Source organism: Anolis carolinensis, unplaced genomic scaffold (assembly GCF_035594765.1).
Source record: "Anolis carolinensis isolate JA03-04 unplaced genomic scaffold, rAnoCar3.1.pri scaffold_14, whole genome shotgun sequence".
Taxonomy (NCBI): Eukaryota; Metazoa; Chordata; class Lepidosauria; order Squamata; family Dactyloidae; genus Anolis; species Anolis carolinensis.
Genome location: NW_026943825.1, coordinates 10,729,505 through 10,747,621, shown reverse-complemented (window position 1 = coordinate 10,747,621; position 18,117 = coordinate 10,729,505). Strand labels below are relative to the sequence as shown.

Here is an 18,117-nt window from a genome sequence, read left to right as displayed (position 1 = left end):
ATTATGGGTTGGGCTCGTATGGGTGTTCTCAAACGCTTTTTATTTGTCAGCTCACGTTTATCGAGTTTCCTTCAAGTTGATTCTGACTTTTGCAGCCTCTCGGGCCCTTCCTCTGAGGCTGAGAGAGTGTGACTTGCTCATCGGGTCTTTCAGAAGCCTAATCCAACACTCAAAGCTGCATAGTATGCGGGATCTACTCTCTAAGGGTGCATCTTCACTGTCGAATTAATGCAGTTTGCCACTACTTTAACTGCCAAGGCTCAAGGCTTTGGTGATGCTTTGGTGAGGCCCTGGCACTCTTGGGCAGAGAAGGCTGAAGACTTTGCAAAACTACAACTCCCAGCATTCCATAGCATTCAGCCCTGGCAGTTGAGGTATCAAGCTGCATTAAAACTACAGTGTAGAGCAGCATGGGCAAACTTTGGTCCTCTAAGTGTTTTGGACTTCAACTTCCACAATTCCTAACAGCAGAGACTAGATGGCCATCTGTTGGGAGGGCTTTGATTATATAGTGGAAGAAGGCTGAACTGGATAGCCTTTGGAGTCTCTTCCATCTTTAGTGGGATATAGACTGCCTGAGAGTCTGGTAGTGTCTCCTTCTTTAGAGCCTTAAAAAAAAAAAGATTGTACCGTATATACTTTGCACTTTAACAACACAACCGTTCAATGCTAAGGCTTTCCTCCAAATGGAACTAACTGTAGAGGAGAGTCTACTGAGCATGCCAGGACTGCCATTTGCTGAGGAGTTACGAAGGTGGAGGCATTACTTTTCATTCAACCCTCGTATTTTTGATATAAGACCTTTTGGTTTCTGGAACATCACCACATCAAACCATGTTTTTGCAATCTGGAACCCCAAGGTTCTAAGTTCTTTAAATTTCTCACATAGCTTTCTATATAGAAACCAATTGCATTTAAGTCCCATTTGGTTCAATTCTTCTCGGGGTTTCATTTCTGAGTTTTGTAGGTCGGTCTGACTCCTTGTAAGTTAACAATTTCCCTTGTAGGATGTTCTCCCTTTTATAGTATGCCTCATGTGAGGGCATCCACTCCGGTGTCTTTGTGTAAATTCTTCTTTTATATCTGTTCCAGGTGTTTAGAGTTGGTTTCCGTATGTAATGGTCATTAAATATGCCTGTTGGTTTGGCCTTTTGTATGTCCAAATATGCATGCCATCTAATTGGCAAATTTATGCCTTCTAAATTTAATAGCTCATTGTCTTCTAGGGGCTTTTAAGCCTAAACTGGATGGTCATTTATCTGTCAGGAAGGCAATAATAATAATAATAATAATAATAATGCGGTTTTCTGGCATTGTATATTTCTGCTGCTTCTGTGACTGTTCATTTGGGTTTTGATGATTCCGTAGCCCACTTGTCGATGGATGTCCAGAATCAGCATCATCCACCGCGGTCCTTTTTATCCTGGGCGACGACCGAGCCAGTATAGACTTTGTTTGGGTTTGATTCTCCATAATGCTAATGGGTTAGATGCTCTTAGTTCTGCTCCTTAGCTGAGGCCTCTCTGGCTTTGTTGGACCTGCCGGTAGTTACACTTCCGCCAGCACAGCCCTCAGCATCCTCGGAATGTTTAAGCCCCCCCACCACGTCAAGGTGGCACCTGCGGAAAATTTGGACAGGAAAAACAAGAAAAATCATGACCATTCATCATTCACTTCACCCTCGCAGTGATGTTGACCGGCTATATCTGCCTAGCAGATCAGGGGGCAGAGGACTCTTACAAGTAAAACAAGCAGTCAAAGAAGAAGAACATGCCCTGGCAGAATATGTAAAGCAAAGTGAAGAACCCGCTTTGATTGAAGTCAAAAATCAGAAACTCCTCAAAGCACAGCAGACAAAAAACCAGTACAAGAAAACCGCACTACAAACTAGAGCTTACAGCTGGCACAACAAAACATTGCATGGAAAGTTCCTTGACAAAATTGAAGGAAAAGCTGATAAGGAGGAGACCTGGCTCTGGCTCACGAATGGGACCCTGAAGAAGGAGACAGAAGGCCTGATCCTTGCAGCCCAGGAGCAAGACATCAGGACAAATGCAATTCAGGTTAAGATTGAAAAATCAGCTGATGACCCAAAATGCAGACTGTGCAAGGAAACCGACGAAACAATTGATCATCTGCTCAGCTGCTGTAAGAAAATTGCACAGACAGACTACAAACAGAGGCACAACTACGTGGCCCAAATGATTCATTGGAACTTATGCCTCAAGTATCACCTCCCAGCAGCAAAGAACTGGTGAGATCACAAACCTGCAAAAGTCTTGGAAAATGAGCACGCAAAGATACTGTGGGACTTCCGAATCCAGACTGACAAAGTTCTGGAACACAACACACCAGACCTCACAGTTGTGGAAAAGAAAAAGGTTTGGATCATTGATGTTGCCATCCCAGGTGACAGTCGCATTGACGAAAAACAACAGGAAAAACTCAGCCGCTATCAGGACCTCAAGACTGAACTTCAAAGACTCTGGCAGAAACCAGTGCAGGTGGTCCTGGTGGTGATCGGCACACTGGGTGCCGTGCCAAAAGATCTCAGCCGGCATTTGGAAACAACAGACATTGACAAAATTACGATCTGCCAACTGCAAAAGGCCACCCTAGTGGGATCTGCATCATCATCCGAAAATACATCACACAGTCCTAGACACTTGGGAAGTGTTCGACTTGTGATTTTGTGATACGAAATCCAGCATATCTATCTTGTTTGCTGTGTCATAATAAAATAATAATAATAATAATAATAATAATAATAATAATAATAATAATTTTATTTTTATACCCCGTCTCCATCTCCCCTGGGGGACACGGGGTGGCTCACATGCCCGGGCAAATACAATAACAACCATAAAACAACATCAAATAACGGAAACCACACACAAATAAAAATTTAAAAATTAACATAAAAGTAAAATAACAAACATTAGTAAAACAAGTTAAAATACAGCAATAGAATCATAAAAATGAACTGTGCAAAAGTGCACTAAGTGAGTTTTGTAAACAAGAGGTAGTTAAAAGTGCTATATGATCATGGGAGAGCACCTTGAAGTGGGGCTGAACCCTGTGGCTAAATCAGCGAGATTAACAATGCAAAGGTACAACCGATCAAGAATTAATCGCCAGTACGAAATTTATCATACAAACTAGCTGTGCCCGGCCACGCGTTGCTATGGCTTATGTAGATATTATTATTATTATTATTATTATTATTATTATTATTATTATTAAGAGGTTATTAAGAGGTTAAAATGATTAAGGGTCTGGAGAACAAGCCCTATGAGGAGCGGCTTAAAGAGCTGGGCATGTTTAGCCTGCAGAAGAGGAGGCTGAGAGGAGACATGATAGCCATGTACAAATACGTGAAGGGAAGTCATAGGGAAGAGGGAGCAAGCTTGTTTTCTGCTGCCCTGCAGACTAGGACGCAAGGGAACAATGGCTTCAAACTTCAGGAAAGGAGATTCCACCTGAACATCAGGAAGAACTTCCTCACAGTGAGAAGGGCTGTTCGACAGTGGAACTCTCTCCCCGGGGCCGTGGTGGAGGCTCCTTCTTTGGAGGCTTTTAAGCAGAGGCTGGATGGCCATCTGTTGGGGGTGCTTTGAATACGATTTCCTGCTTCTTAGCAGGGGGTTGGACTAGATGGCCCATGTGGTCTCTTCCAACTCTACTATTCTATGATTCTATGATTCTATTATTCTAGGTTGGATGGCCATCTGTTGGGAATGTTTGGATTGTGTTCTCCATGGCAAGAAGGGATTGGACTGGATAGCCTTTAGGGGTCTCTCCTATCTCTGTGATTGTAGGATTCTATTATTATTAGTGTGGAGATATTGAATGGCCATCTGTCAGGAGTGCTTGGATTGTGTCCTGCTGCATGGTAGAAGGAAGTTATATTGGATGATCCTGAGTGCAAACCTTAGGATTCTCTGATGATATTATTATTATTATTATTATTATTATTATTATTATTATTATTATTATTATTATTATTTCATTATGACACAGCAAACAAGATAGACATGCTGGATTTCATATCACAAAATCACAAAAGTGTCTAGGACTGTGTGATGTATTTTCGGATGATGCGTGCAGATCCCTGTAGGGTGGCCTTTTGCAGTTGGCAGATGGTGATTTTGTCAATGTCTGTTGTTTCCAAATGCCGGCTGAGATCTTTTGGCACGGCACCCAGTGTGTCCATCACCACCGGGACCACCTGCACTGGTTTCTGCCAGAGTCTTTGCAGTTCAATCTTGAGGTCCTGAGAGCGGCTGAGTTTTTCCTGTTGTTTTTCGTCAATGCGACTGTCACCTGGGATGGCAACATCAATGATCCAAACCTTTTTCTTTTCCACAACTGTGATGTCTGGTGTGTTGTGTACCAGAACTTTGTCAGTCTGGATTCGGAAGTCCCACAGTATCTTTGCGTGCTCATTTTCCAAGACTTTTGCAGGTTTGTGATCCCACCAGTTCTTTACTGCAGGGAGGTGGTACTTGAGGCATAAGTTCCAATGAATCCTTTGGGCCACATAGTTGTGCCTCTGTTTGTAGTCTGTCTGTGCAATTTTCTTACAGCAGCTGAGCAGATGATCAATGGTTTCGTCAGCTTCCTTGCACAGTCTGCATTTTGGGTCATCAGCTGATTTTTCGATCTTGGCCTTAATTGCATTTGTCTTGATGGCTTGCTCCTGGGCTGCAAGGATCAGGCCTTCTGTCTGGGCATCTGTTGGGAATGTTTAGATTGTGTTCTCCATGGCAGGAAGGGGTTGGACTGGATGGCCTTTAGGGGTCTCTTCTGTGATTGTAGGATTCTATTACTGTTATTAGTGTGGAGATATTGGATGGCCATCTGTCAGGAGTGCTTGGATTGTGTCCTGCTGCATGGTAGAAGGAAGTTGTAGTGGATGATCCTTAAACAGCGGGGTAGACCGCTCCCTGTAATTCGCTCCAGTTAGTTGCCTGGCTGCTGAACGCTGGACTAGTTGGGAGTTTCCGGGCCGTCTTCAAGGGCAGCCCCACGTAGAGTGCATAATCCAACCTAGAGGTAACTAAGGCATGGACCACCATAGCCAGATCAGACTTCACAAGGTAAGGTCGCAGCTGGCACACAAGTTTTAGTTGTGCAAAGGCCCTCCCAGCCACTGCCGACACCTGAGCATCAAGTGTCAGCCCTGAGTCCAGGAGGACCCCCAGACTGCGGACCTGCGCCTTGGGGGGAGTGCAACCCCCCCTCGAGCACAGGTGGCCACCCGATGCCCTGATCAGACGTACGACTGACCTGGAGCACAAAAAGAGGATGACAAAACCATGGTCAGCTCAAGGCCAGATGTGGGAAAGCAACGGGCTGAGCTCACACCACTTGTGAAAATGCCATTGTGCCCAGGGGATTCTTGGTGCCTGATTGACTTTCAGTGGTTCATGAAGTGGAAGAAGTACGTGGGTTTTGAGTATTGGGACCTGTATTATGCGGAAAAGCCTAATCTTTACCCAGGACCCATTGACAACGCAAAACATTTTGCAGATTCAGAAACTCAGACTTTAAAAAAGTATCGCATTAATAAAGTGGACTATGAGTTGGTTCTTACTGCAGCCTGGAATAAGTTAGTCAATTGGTATGGCTGTATAAAGGGACAGAGACCAATTGAGAGAGAAGTTGTGGAGTATGGAGAGTATTTCAAGTACAATAGAGTCTCACTTATCCAACATAAAACGGGCCGGCAGAACGTTGGATAAGTGAATATGTTGGATAATAAGGAGGGATTAAGGAAAAGCCTATTAAACATCAAATTAGGTTATGATTTTACAAATTAAGCACCAAAACATCATGTTATACAGTAGAGTCTCACTTATCCAAGCCTCTGGATAATCCAAGGCATTTTTGTAGTCAATGTTTTCAATATATCGTGATACTTTGGTGCTAAATTCGTAAATACAGTAATTACTACATAGCATTACTGCGTATTGAACTACTTTTTCTGTCAAATTTGTTGTATAACATGAAGTTTTGGTTCTTAATTTGTAAAATCATAGCCTAATTTGATGTTAATAGGCTTTTCCTTAATCCCTCCTTATTATCCAAGTTATTCGCTTATCCAAGCTTCTGCCGGCCCGTTTAGCTTGGATAAGTGAGACTCTACTGTACAACAAATTTGGCAGAAAAAGTAGTTCAGTATGCAGTAATGCTACATAGTAATTACTGTATTTACGAATTTAGCACCAAAATATCATGATGTATTGAAAACATTGACTACAAAAATGTGTTGGATAATCCAGAATGTTGGATAAGTGAGACTCTACTATACTGTGAAGTAGAAATTTACCCATCAAAGTTGAAACTATGTCAAAACAACGACTCTACTGATCTTGTAAGCTCTCATTTTAACCAAGCAGAAGGATCTGCTGGAGATGGAGGAATCATAAACCTCCAAGAGAAATTGTCTGCGTCGCAGCTTAAGATTCATTACGAGGCTGAAGTAAATGAAACACCAATAGCTGAAATCCCTATTCAATACCGTAATGGCACAGGAGTAGGGCAAGCTGTAGTAATGGAGGATTTAGAAGTACCAGTCATTCATGACAATGATTTACTTGAGCACTGTAAAGAAATGAATGTTATTACAAGGAGTCAGAAGTTAAAGGAAGATAGCGGTAGTTCAGCAATAGAAATGCCTTCAAGTGTTGTAGGTGAAACTGAGGATGCTGTAGCTTTAAAAATAAGTGGTGCGCATGCTAAGGCATTTAAAAGGGAACAGAGAACTGAAGAGACTTTAGAGGCCTCATTGGAGAGAGAGAAGGAAGATGAAGTTTTGAGGGAATTTTGGGAAATGGCAGAATTAAACATTTCAGGGCCTGACAAAGGAGAAGTTAGGAGTAATGTTTTGAAAAGTGTCTGTGCCTTAACAAAATGGCCAGAGAAAGATAGTGACATGAAGTTGCTTGGTGCCAACAGAGCAAACAATGTGGTTCCCAGTGAAGAAAAAAAGGAAGATGGCAGTTGGTCAGGACAGACTTTGCAGATAAAGTCCAGTACTACGAAGGGCAGAGGTCTGGATGCCTCTTCACAGTCTTCAACTGATTCTGTCTACTCGGTGGTTGCCTCCTTCGTCACCGCAAATACAGAACATGGTCAACAGTTGTGGCCAGAAAAAGATTTACCTCAGGAAAACACCAAATTTGGTCAATTTGAATTACTGTGTGCAGGAGAGCCTAAGGGACCGATGGACACCTGGAAGGAGGACAGAGCAGTGACCGGTACCTCAAAGGACATCTCTGTGAGAGAGAAAAAGAAGATGGACATCTTGAGCCCAAGAGTTTTTGCTGATTGCAGCGAACCATGTCTTGTCAGGATTAAGCTTCATCTTGTTTGCCCTCCTGTCTAACAGAAGAGGGTTGACTTGTTTGGGAATGGAAATATAGTGCAAAGAGTGTTTCTAGGCCTTTGGTTGGCGAAATCAGCAAGCTCTATCGTGCTTCAAACCAGCACTGATGGGCACTGGTGGAGAGGCGATGGGGCGAATACGATCCCTCCTTCTTCACCTTCTATCTCTTTCTGGCCTTCAATGCCAGATGGCAGATCTCCAGCCGGGCCCCTTTCCTCCTCCCCCCCCTTCCTTATCCCCGGCCACATTGCAATCTTCTCTTGTCCTTGGATCCCGGCCACTCTGTTTGTTTGCAAGCAATCCCGTCCCGCTCACCCGCCCGACCTTCGCTTTCCCGGGCCCGCGTGCCAACCTCCTGCCAACCCCATCATCCCCTCCCCGGGGGAGGATTAGAGCAGTGGAAGAAATGCGATCCCATCCCCAAAAGCGCTCCGAAAGTGGTTTAGCGCTAAGCTCCATCTGCGTGGGGCGGGAAGGCCACCCCAGCGCATGGGACGGTGCCATGGCTTTGGGGTTTGGTGCAGAAGTTGCATCTATTCTGTGGTTTTGCACTTTACTCGTCTTCCGTCTTCTCTTCTCCATCTATTCTTCCTTCTCTCCTTCCTCTCCTCTCTCCTCTTTTCCTTCTCTTTGCTCTTTCTCCTTCCTTCTCTTTTTCCTCATTCTCTTCTTGTTCCACTTCCTTCTCTTCTTCCTTTCTTTGTTCTGCCCTCTTCCATTATTTCATTTTCTTCCTCCTCCACCTCTTCTTTTCCCTCTTTCGCCCTTTCTCCTCCCCCTCTTCTCCCTTTTTCTTCCTTCTCTTTGTTCTCACTTGCTTCTTCCTTCTCTTCCTCCTCACTTTGTTCCTCCTCTTCCTTAATCTTCCTACTCTTTGTCCTCATTTGCTTCTTCCTTCTTTTCTTTCTTTCTTTCTTTCTTTCTTTCTCACTCATCCTTTCTTTATTTTCTTCTTCCTCCGCCTTCTCTTCTTTCTTTCTCTCCCTCATTTCCCCCTATTTTTCTCTCTTTCTTCCTCCCTTCCTCCTCTTCATCTTCTTCTGTGAACATCAGCAGCAAACAACTCAGGCCTCACTGATCTGCTTCAGTGAAGATGAGCAGCAAACAAGGCCTCAGAAATCGTCAGGCCTCTCTGAGTACAGAGCCGTTTTCTTTTCAGCCAGTACTCAGTGCATACACACAGAGAGAAACCTGTTCGAACTGTGCTGTCGAAGCCTTTCATGGTCAGGATCACAGGGTTGTTGTCTGTTTTCCGGGCTGTATGGCCATGTTCCAGAAGTATTCTCTCCTGATGTTTCGCCCACATCTATGGCAGGCATCCTCAGAGGTCGCCCACATCTATGCCTGCCATAGATGTGGGCGAAACGTCAGGAGAGAATACTTCTGGAACATGACCATACAGCCCAGAAAACAGACAACAACCCTGTCCGAACAGGTTCTCCAGCAGCAGGATATCAATAGTTACAAAACCAATTCCCCAGGTCCTTGCAAACTCATGCATTTGATTTTCCAGTTACCACACACATAGTATCTTTGCAAACCATGGCATTCATTTCTTCCTCCTTTATATTTTCCTTCTTTCTCCTCCTCCTCCTCCTCTTCTTTTTCCTCCCTTCCTCCTCTTCATCTTCTTCTATGAGGATCAGCAGCAAACAAGGCCTCAGAAATAGTCAGGCCTCTCTGAGTACAGAGCCATCTTCTTTTCAGCCAGTACTCTGCAGATCAAATCAAATGCATAAAGCTGATTGGCTGAGTTTGCAAGGGCCTGGGGAATTGGTTTTGTAACTGTTGCTATCCTGCTGCTGGAGAACCAGTTTGAACAGGTCTCTCTCTCTCTCTCTCTGTCTCTCTCTCTCTCTCTCTCTCTCATACACACACATACACACACACACACACAGAGAGAAACCTGTTCAAACTGGTTCTCCAGCAGCAGGATAGCAATAGTTACAAAACCAATTCCCCAGGTCCTTGCAAACTCATGCATTTGATTTTCCAGTTAACACACATATAGTATCTTTGCAAACCATGACATTCCTTTTTTCCTCTTTTACATTTTCCTTCTTTCTCCTCCTCCTCCTCTTCTCTTTCTTCCTCCCTTCCTCCTCTTTATTTTCTTCTGTGAAGATCAACAGCAAACAAGGCATCAGAAATAGTCAGGCCGCTGTGAGTACAGCCAGTACTCAGTAGACTCTCTCTCTCTCTCTGTGTGTGTGTGTGTGTGTGTGTGAGAGAGAGAGAGAGAGAGAGAGAGACCTGTTCAAACTGGTTCTCCAGCAGCAGGATAGCAACAGTTACAAAACCAATTCCCCAGGCCCTTGCAAACTCAGCCAATCAGCTTTATGCATTTGATTTGATCTGCTTCAGTGAAGATCAGCAGCAAACAAGGCCTCAGAAATAGTCAGGCCTCTCTGAATACAGAGCCATCTTCTTTTCAGCCAGTACTCAGTAGACACACACACAGAGAAACCTGTTTGAACTGGTTCTCCAGCAGCAGGATAGCAACAGTTCCAAAACCAATTCCCCAGGTCCTTGCAAACTCATGTATTTGATTTTCCAGTTAACACACATATAGTATCTTTGCAAACCATGACATTCCTTTTTTCCTCCTTTACATTTTCCTCCTTTCTCCTCCTCCTCCTCTTCTCTTTCTTCCTCTCCTCCTCCTCTTCATCATCTTCTCCGTTTCTCAAATGAGCTTATCTTGGGAGAGACTGCATCTTCAGATCTCTTGGACGTGAGCCATGTAGGGCTTTACCAGTCACCCCCATCACCTTGAACTGAGCACAGCAACAGTCCCATACATTCCCCTACATGAGCGAGGCCGATGGGAGACTCGTTCTTTCCCCTCGCTCTGTTTTCCCTGGCCACATTTCCATGGTGCTGGGTGGGTATGTGTTTTCTTGCGATGCCCTTTCGGGCCCTGTTTTGATCCCGCCAAGCCCCGACCTTTTTTCCCACACGTCCCCGGGACTGATTTGGAAAGATAGATGGGGAATTTAGCGGGGGTGATATTTGGATTGGCCACCCGATCCGGTGCCACATAACAAAGGATTTGGAGCGTGCCCAACGGGGATAAAAATACCCCGAGGACGGATTACGCTTGAGCCCAACAAACACACCGAGTCAAAAGACCGCAGTTTTTCCAGAGGTGAGAATCCTTGTGCGAATCTGCCGTATCGGGGTGAAATTTCGATCCTTCTGCCGTAATGAACGCAGGATATTAAGGGCATATTAAGACGTCACTGTCCAAAGTGTATAAGCATCCTATTTCTCATGCAAGAACAAATCATTTAACTCCTTTCTGTGCAAGAAGGAGGAATATCTGAGAATACGGATAACAAATCCCTCCACATTCACTGGGGTTCAGGATATAAGACCCCACAAAAGTGGAAAAACCACGAGGAATAACCTAAAAAGCCACCATGTTCAGTTGGCCATGGGTGTCTGTGCCAGATTTGGTCCCGGTCTATTGTTGGCTGTAGTCACAGTGTCTCCTGATGTAGGTGAACTACAACTCCCAAAAATGAAGATTAGTCCCCAAGCCCCGCCAGTTTGTTCAGTTGGGTATGGTGGTTCTGTGTGCCAAGTTTTATCCAGGTCCATTGTCTGTGGGATTCACAGTTTCTCTGGTTGTAGGTGAACTACAACTCCCAAAAATCAAGGTCAATCTCTCCCAAACCCCTCCAGTATTCAAATGTGGGCATATCAGGTATGTGTGCTAAGTTAGGTCCAGGTCTGTTGTTGGTGGGGTCCAGAGTGCTCTTTCATTGAAGGTGAACTATACATCCCAGTACCTACAACTCCCAAATGTCAAGGCTAGTTCCCCCCAGAACCTACCAGTATTCAAAATTGGGCATATCAGGTATGTGTGCTTAATTTGGTCTGGGCATATTGGGTAAATTTGGTCCAGATCCATCATTGTTTGCGTTCACAGTACTCTCTGGATGTAGGCGAACTACAACTCATATAAATCAAAGTGAATTCTCCCCCAAACCCCTCCAGTATTTTTGTTGGTTATGAGGGTTCTGTGTGCCAAGTTAGGGCCAGGTCCATTGTTGGTAGGAATCAGACTGCTCTTTAGGTGCAGGTGAACTATAAATCCCAGTAACTACAACTCCCAAATGTCAAGACCAGTTTCCCCTCAAATTCCTCCAGTATGTTCTGTCCATCGTGGGGATTCTGTGTGCCAAATGTGGTCCAGGTCCATTGTCAGTAGGGATCACAATGCTCTGTCTTGATGCAGTGTCAACTACAACTTCCATCCTGTTGGGTCAGTCCCCCAAACCCCTCCAGTATGTTCAGTTTCTGATCAATTCTTCTCTGTTTGCTGTGCGCCGTAGGAAAGGGTTAAGGAAGAGGTAGTGGGCGGGGTCATGCAAATTCCAAACCAGTGGAGAGTCAGAAACTTTGGGATGTCTGTGGTAGGGGAAAAACAGAAAATCTAGGATGTAATTGTCGCATGAAAGCCATCATTTGGGTCGGGGCAGGATGGTGTTTGTGGAGGAGATTGGCAGGGCTCTTGGACATCTTCACGGCGCTCGCCATAACCTGCAATGTCATTGGAGAAGGGCCATTGGTGTCTCCTGAGTAGTGGGAGCTACAGCTGTTTATGGAAGTGGGAGCTTGTCTGTGTAAGTGAACACTCCAGCCACACACAAACATATGTATTTTCACTTTTATTATGTGTATAAATAATGTATTCTTCAACCCCCTCTCTCTCCATAACACTACTACCGTGTTTCCCCGAAAATAAGACAGTGTCTTATATTAATTTTTGCTCCCAAAGATATGCTAGGTCTTATTTTCAGGGAATGTCTTATTTTTCCATGAAGAAGAATTCACATTTATTGCTGAACTAAAAAATAAACATTTATTATATACTGTACAGTAGTTGTCATCATAAACCAGCATAACCAGACAAACTGTGAATCCTATCAAGAATTTGTTGTTACAACCATTATTTCCATGTACAACTGGTATGTACATTTACCAATCCTGCACGCTCTGGTGTTCTGTTTGGCAGGCGCTGGGCATGCTTCCAAACAAAAACTTTGCTAGATCTTACTTTTGGGGGAGGCCTTATATTTAGCAGTTCAGCAAAACTTCTACTAGGTCTTATTTTTCGATGATGTCTTATTTTTGGGCAAACGGTAGTTGTGCCTGGACACACGTTGCTGTGGCATAGTCCTAAGTGGGGTTTTCTTCATGGCATTCAAGGTATCCTAGAAAGGATTCCCCTAGGTATGAGGTAGCCAGGCTTTGAAGCTGCAAGGCTAGTCAATATTCAAGTTGGATAACAATGGGATTTTTCTGGCCTTGTCTCTGTTTTCTTTCTCTTTTTTGATGGTCATTCCTTGGAAAGTGATGAGTATTGTGGCCAAATTTGGTGTGTTTTGACCCAGCGGTTTTGTTGTTAACTCGGTCCTAATTATGCACATTACATTTATATATACAGTACTAGCTGTGTACTACCGTGTTTCCCCGAAAATAAGACAATGTCTTATATTAATTTTTGCTCCCAAAGATGCTCTAGGTCTTATTTTCAGGGGATGTCTTATTTTTCCATAAGGAAGAATTCACATTTACTGTTGAACAAAAAAATGAACTTTTATTATATACTGTGCAGTAGTTGTCATCATAAACCAGCATAACCAGACAGTGAATCCTATCAATAATTTCTTGTTACTACCAATATTTCCATGTACAACACTCTATGGTACATACATTTACCGATCCTGCATGCTCTGGTGTTCTGTTCGGCGGGCATGCTTCCAAACAAAAACTTTGCTAGGTCTTACTTTCGAGAGAGGCCTTAAATTTAGCAATTCAGCAAAACCTCTACTAGGTCTTATTTTCTGGGGATGTCTTATTTTAGGGGAAACAGGGTAGCTGTGCCCGGCCACGCGTTGCTGTGGCGTCGTCCTAAGTGGAATTCCTAGGGGAATCCTTTGTTGGGAGGTGTTAGCTGGTCCTGATTGTTTCCTGTCTGGAATACCCCTGTTTTCAGAGTGTTGTTCTTTATTTACTGTCCTGATTTTAGAGATTATATTGTTCTGTATTATTATACCACAATAATTATAATATATGATATTTATAATCCTATATTATATGCTTAGGATCTCTGGTTTCTCTTCAGATCGTATAAATCTTTCGCTTAGGACTTGATTATACTATGAGGCCTTTTCTACACAGCTGTATAGAATCCACACTGAACTGGATTATATGGCAGTGTGGACTCAAGATAATCCAATTCAAAGCAGATACTGTGGATTATCTGCCTTGGCATTCTGGGTTATATAGCCTTGAGTCTACACGGCCATATAATCCAGTTCAAATCTGATAATCTGTATTTTATAGGCTGTGTGGAAGAGGCCTAACTGAATCTTGGCTGTCCCTCCACACCATTGTGGCCGAGTGGGAAACAGCTCTTCCTCGTCATCTAATTTGGACTTTATTTTTATAGGGTTTTTTTTGTTTGAAAGATGTAGATTGGATGACTATGTCTTTTGTGGCCAAATTTGGTGTTGTTTGGTTAAGTGGTTTTGGTGTTTACTCAGTCCTACAAACGTACATTACATATTTTTATATAGATAGATATAGATACATCATATGTATATCTATATATATAAAAGAGTGATGGAATCACGGCAGTGGACAAAACAACAAAACTAAACACCCCACAACCTCGAAAATTGACAGCACAACCCCTCATCCACGCCTCTAGGTTGATACAACAAAAAGAAAAGAAAAATAAAGTCCTAATTAGAGGGAGAGGCATAATTGTTTTTATCCAATTGCTGCCAGTTAGAAGGCTAAGCTCTGCCCACTTGGTCTCCTAGCAACCCACTCAGCCCAGGGGACAGGCAAAGTTAGGCCTCACTTAGGCCTCTTCCACACTGTTTATAAAATACAGATTATCTGATTTCCCATACCACCATACTTTGCCACAGCAACGCGTGGCCGGGCACAGCTAGTAGCATATAAGTTTCATATAATCTTTACTGTATAAATTAGGTTTGGATTTTTCCTTTTATGCTTCTTATGTTCTACAGTTCATTTTTGTGCAGTTTCCTCTGTAGCTGCTCCATATGTTTCATCACAAACATCATTGTCAAGAGATTGCCTTTTCTTCAATGGAAACTGATGCATTTTAGTGATAATTACTGCAGCTCAATCGACAAATTGTGCAAATTATAAGAGTTAGAACAGTCCCTATATCTGAACAGCACCAGCTCTTCATTTCTGTAGTGATTGAACATCTCTGGAGGTCTTAAAATGCTTTAATTCTGCAGTGTAGATGTTCCCACTGCCTTCTGTAATAAGGACGACATGGCAACCCCTGTTTGTGTTTACGGGCCCCTCTTCCTTCCCCATTTCATTCCTGAAAACATCCAATTCCGAATCAATAAAAGGCTTGATAAGGAATTTCTTGAGTTTCCTCTCTTCTCAATTCGGGCGGAGGGTTAAAAGTTCAAAAGTTTTAACAGAAGCCTGGTGTATATATAACACCGAAAAAAATGCAAATACGCCCCACGCTGAAGCTTTCCCCCTTGTAAAGCCCACTCCTCTAAGTCAATATTTAAAAGTGGCAAAACGAGATGGGAGAGAAAACTCCGTCTATTGACTTCTTCCTGTGTTTATTCTTTTTAGGAAAGCCGAGGGTCCGATGCCTCCATCCCGTCCCAGTTTGAGGACTGAAAAAGGCTTCGAGGACGGAATGGGGAGGTGAAGGCCTTGCCGAGGATTTTGGGAAGTCCGACGTCTTGGAAGGAAATGCATGAATGCAAAGTGACGAGGATGGCCAGTCGAGGACGGATCGGCAAGTAAGTTGGGTTAGCTTTGGTTAGCCATTGGACACATGGGTTGCTGTGAATTTCCCGTCCCGACAGACAGCCACCCCTGTTGTCCATGCAAGAAGATACCCTCAAAGCCCTCCTGACAGATGGCCATCCAGCCTCTGAATCCTAGAATCCTAGAGTTGGGACCCCAAAAGGCCATGTAGCCCAATCCCATTCTGCCATGAAGGGAGGCACCTCGCAACAGATGGCCATTCTCTGAATTATAAAATCCTAGGGTTGGGATCCCAAAAGGCCATGTGGTCCAACCCCATTCTATCATAAAGGGAAACACCATCAAAGCCCTCCCGACAGATGGCCATCCAGCCTCTGAATAATAGCATCCTAGAGTCGGGATCCCAAAAGGACATCTAGTCCAACCCCCTTCTGCCATAAGAGAAGGCACAATCAAAGCCCTCACAACAGATGGCCATCCTCTGAATCATAGAATCCTAGAGTTGGGACCCCAAAAGGCCATGTAGTCCAGCCCCATTCTGTCATAAAGAGAAGCACCATCAAAGCCCTCACAACAGATGGCCATCCTCTGAATCATAGAATCCTAGAGTTGGGACCCCAAAAGGCCATGTGGTCCAACCCCATTCTGTCATAAAAGGAAGTACCACCAAAGCCCTCACAACAGATGGCCATCCTCTGAATCATAGAATCCTAGAGTTGGGACCCCAAAAGGCCATGTAGTCCAGCCCCATTCTGTCATAAAGGGAAGCACCATCAAAGCCCTCACAACAGATGACTATCCAGCCTCTGAATAATAGAATCCTAGAGTTGGGACTCCAAAAGGCCATGTAGTCCATCCCCATTCTGTCATAAAGGGAAGCACCACCAAAACCCTCACAACAGATGGCCATCCTCTGAATCATAGAATCCTAGAGTTGGGATCCCAAAAGGCCATGTAGTCCAACCCTCTTCTGCCATAAAGGCAGGCACCATCCAACCTCTCCTGACAGATGGTCATCCAGCCTCTGAATAATAGCATCCTAGTCAGGATCCCAAAAGGACATCTAGTCCAACCCCCTTCTGCCATAAGAGAAGGCACAATCAAAGTCCTACCAACCAATGGTTATCCCAGCTCCAAGGGCCATTCAGTCCTACCCTGTTCTGTCATAATGGCAGGCATGATCAAAGCCCACTCGACTGATGGCCATCCAGCCTCATTGAGTGTCCAGAGAAGAGTGAGCGAAAGGATCAGTGGTTTGGAAAGTATGTTTGGCTTGGGCCCCTTGAATCCCTGCTTCATGTCCTTGAGATATTTGTAGTCCCTTCAGTGCTGAATTTCACACATGGGCTCTAAGGATGCTTTTAATCCCAATGGCCACCCAAGCTGAGATTTCAGAAAAAAGAATGCTTTAAAGTCTGCATTGGGCTCCCCTGGCCAAGCCTATTACAGAGACATAGAAGTTGAGAATTGGAAGTGACCCCAAGGGCTATTCAGCCCAACCCCCTTCTGCCACTCAAGAAGACACAATCAAAGCCCTCCTGACAGATGGCCATCCAGCCTTTCCAGCTTGTCATCCAGGATTATTCTAGGTGAGGTCTGTTGTTGTTGTTTCTACAGTGACTGGATAATAATAATAATAATAATAATAATAATAATAATAATAATAATAATAATATAATAAAACTTTATTTATACCCCGCCACCATCTCCCCACGGATGGATGGCTTTCTGTCAGGGCTGCTTTGATTGTGCTTTTCCTGCATGGCAAGGGTTGGACTGATGGCCACTGGGATTACTATTGTTACTATTACTATTATTATTATTATTGTTATTAAGAGTAATATTACTACTGTTACTACAGAGGCTGAGTGGTCTTTTGCCAGGGGTGCTTTGATTGTGCTTTTCCTACTGGGCAGAATGGGATTGGACTGGATGGTTCTTGGAGTTGTTGTTGTTGTTGGAATGGTTGTTGTTATTATTATTAGTATTATTATTATTACAGAAGCTGGATGGCCTTCTGTCAGGGGTGCTTTGATTGTGCTTTTCTTGCCTGGCAGGGGGTTGGACTGGATGGCCTCTGCGGCTGCTATCTGTACTATTATTATTACATTATTATTATTATTATTATTATTATTATTATTAGTAGTAGTAGTAGTAGTAGTAGTAGTATTGTTTTCACAGAGGCTGGATGGCCATCTGTTGATGGTGCTTTGATTGTGCTTTTCTTGCCTGGCAGGGGGTTGGAGTGGATGGCTTCTGGAATTGCTATTACATTATTATTATTATTATTATTACTACGGTTGTTGTTGTTGTTGTTGTTACTACAAAGGCTGGACGGTCATCTGTTGGGGTTGCTTTGATTGTGCTTTTCCTGCCTGGCAGAGGGTTGGACTGGATGGCCTCTGGGACTGCTATCATTACTACTACTACTACTACTACTACTACTACTACTACTACTAAAGAGATTGCATGGCCATCAGTCGGGGGTGCTTTGATTGTGTCCATATGGTCTCTTCCATTATTCTATGAGCCTATGACGTCCCTTGATCTAGACACTAGATAGCCTAGAATTGCATTGGCCTTTCTTGCTGCCGCATCACACTGTTGGCTCATGTTATGATCTGCCAAGATTCCTAGATCCCTTTCCTATAGACCAGGGGTCCCCAAACTGAGGCCCGGGGGCCGGATGCAGCCCTCCAAGGTCATTGACCTGGCCCCTGTGCTAAACTTTAGACTTAGGGTTGACCTAAGTCTACCTGGTCTTTGGAGGTCTTTTGGCTTACCTATGATCCTATGAGATCATCTAGATGGTCTTTGAAGGTCTCTTTGCTTCGCTACGGCCTTATAAGACTATCTAGATGGCTTTTGGAGGTCACTTTCCTTACCTATGGTCCTATGAGACCATCTAGATGGCCTATGAGAGTCCCTTTCCTTAC

The 18,117-nt window shown here is 43.9% G+C and overlaps 1 protein-coding gene across 4 annotated transcripts in view; it reads left to right on the top strand.

Moving 5' to 3' along the window:
• adamtsl4 (ADAMTS like 4) overlaps positions 1-18,117 on the top strand; it is a 131,551-nt gene that overhangs the window by 38,154 nt on the left and 75,280 nt on the right. For all 4 annotated transcript variants that reach the window (XM_062964805.1, XM_062964804.1, XM_062964803.1 and 1 more), the window contains exon 3: positions 15,041-15,213. In XM_062964805.1, the coding sequence (XP_062820875.1) occupies positions 15,164-15,213 (50 nt within the window). In that variant the 5' untranslated portion in view covers positions 15,041-15,163. The remainder of the gene's footprint in view (positions 1-15,040; positions 15,214-18,117) is intronic.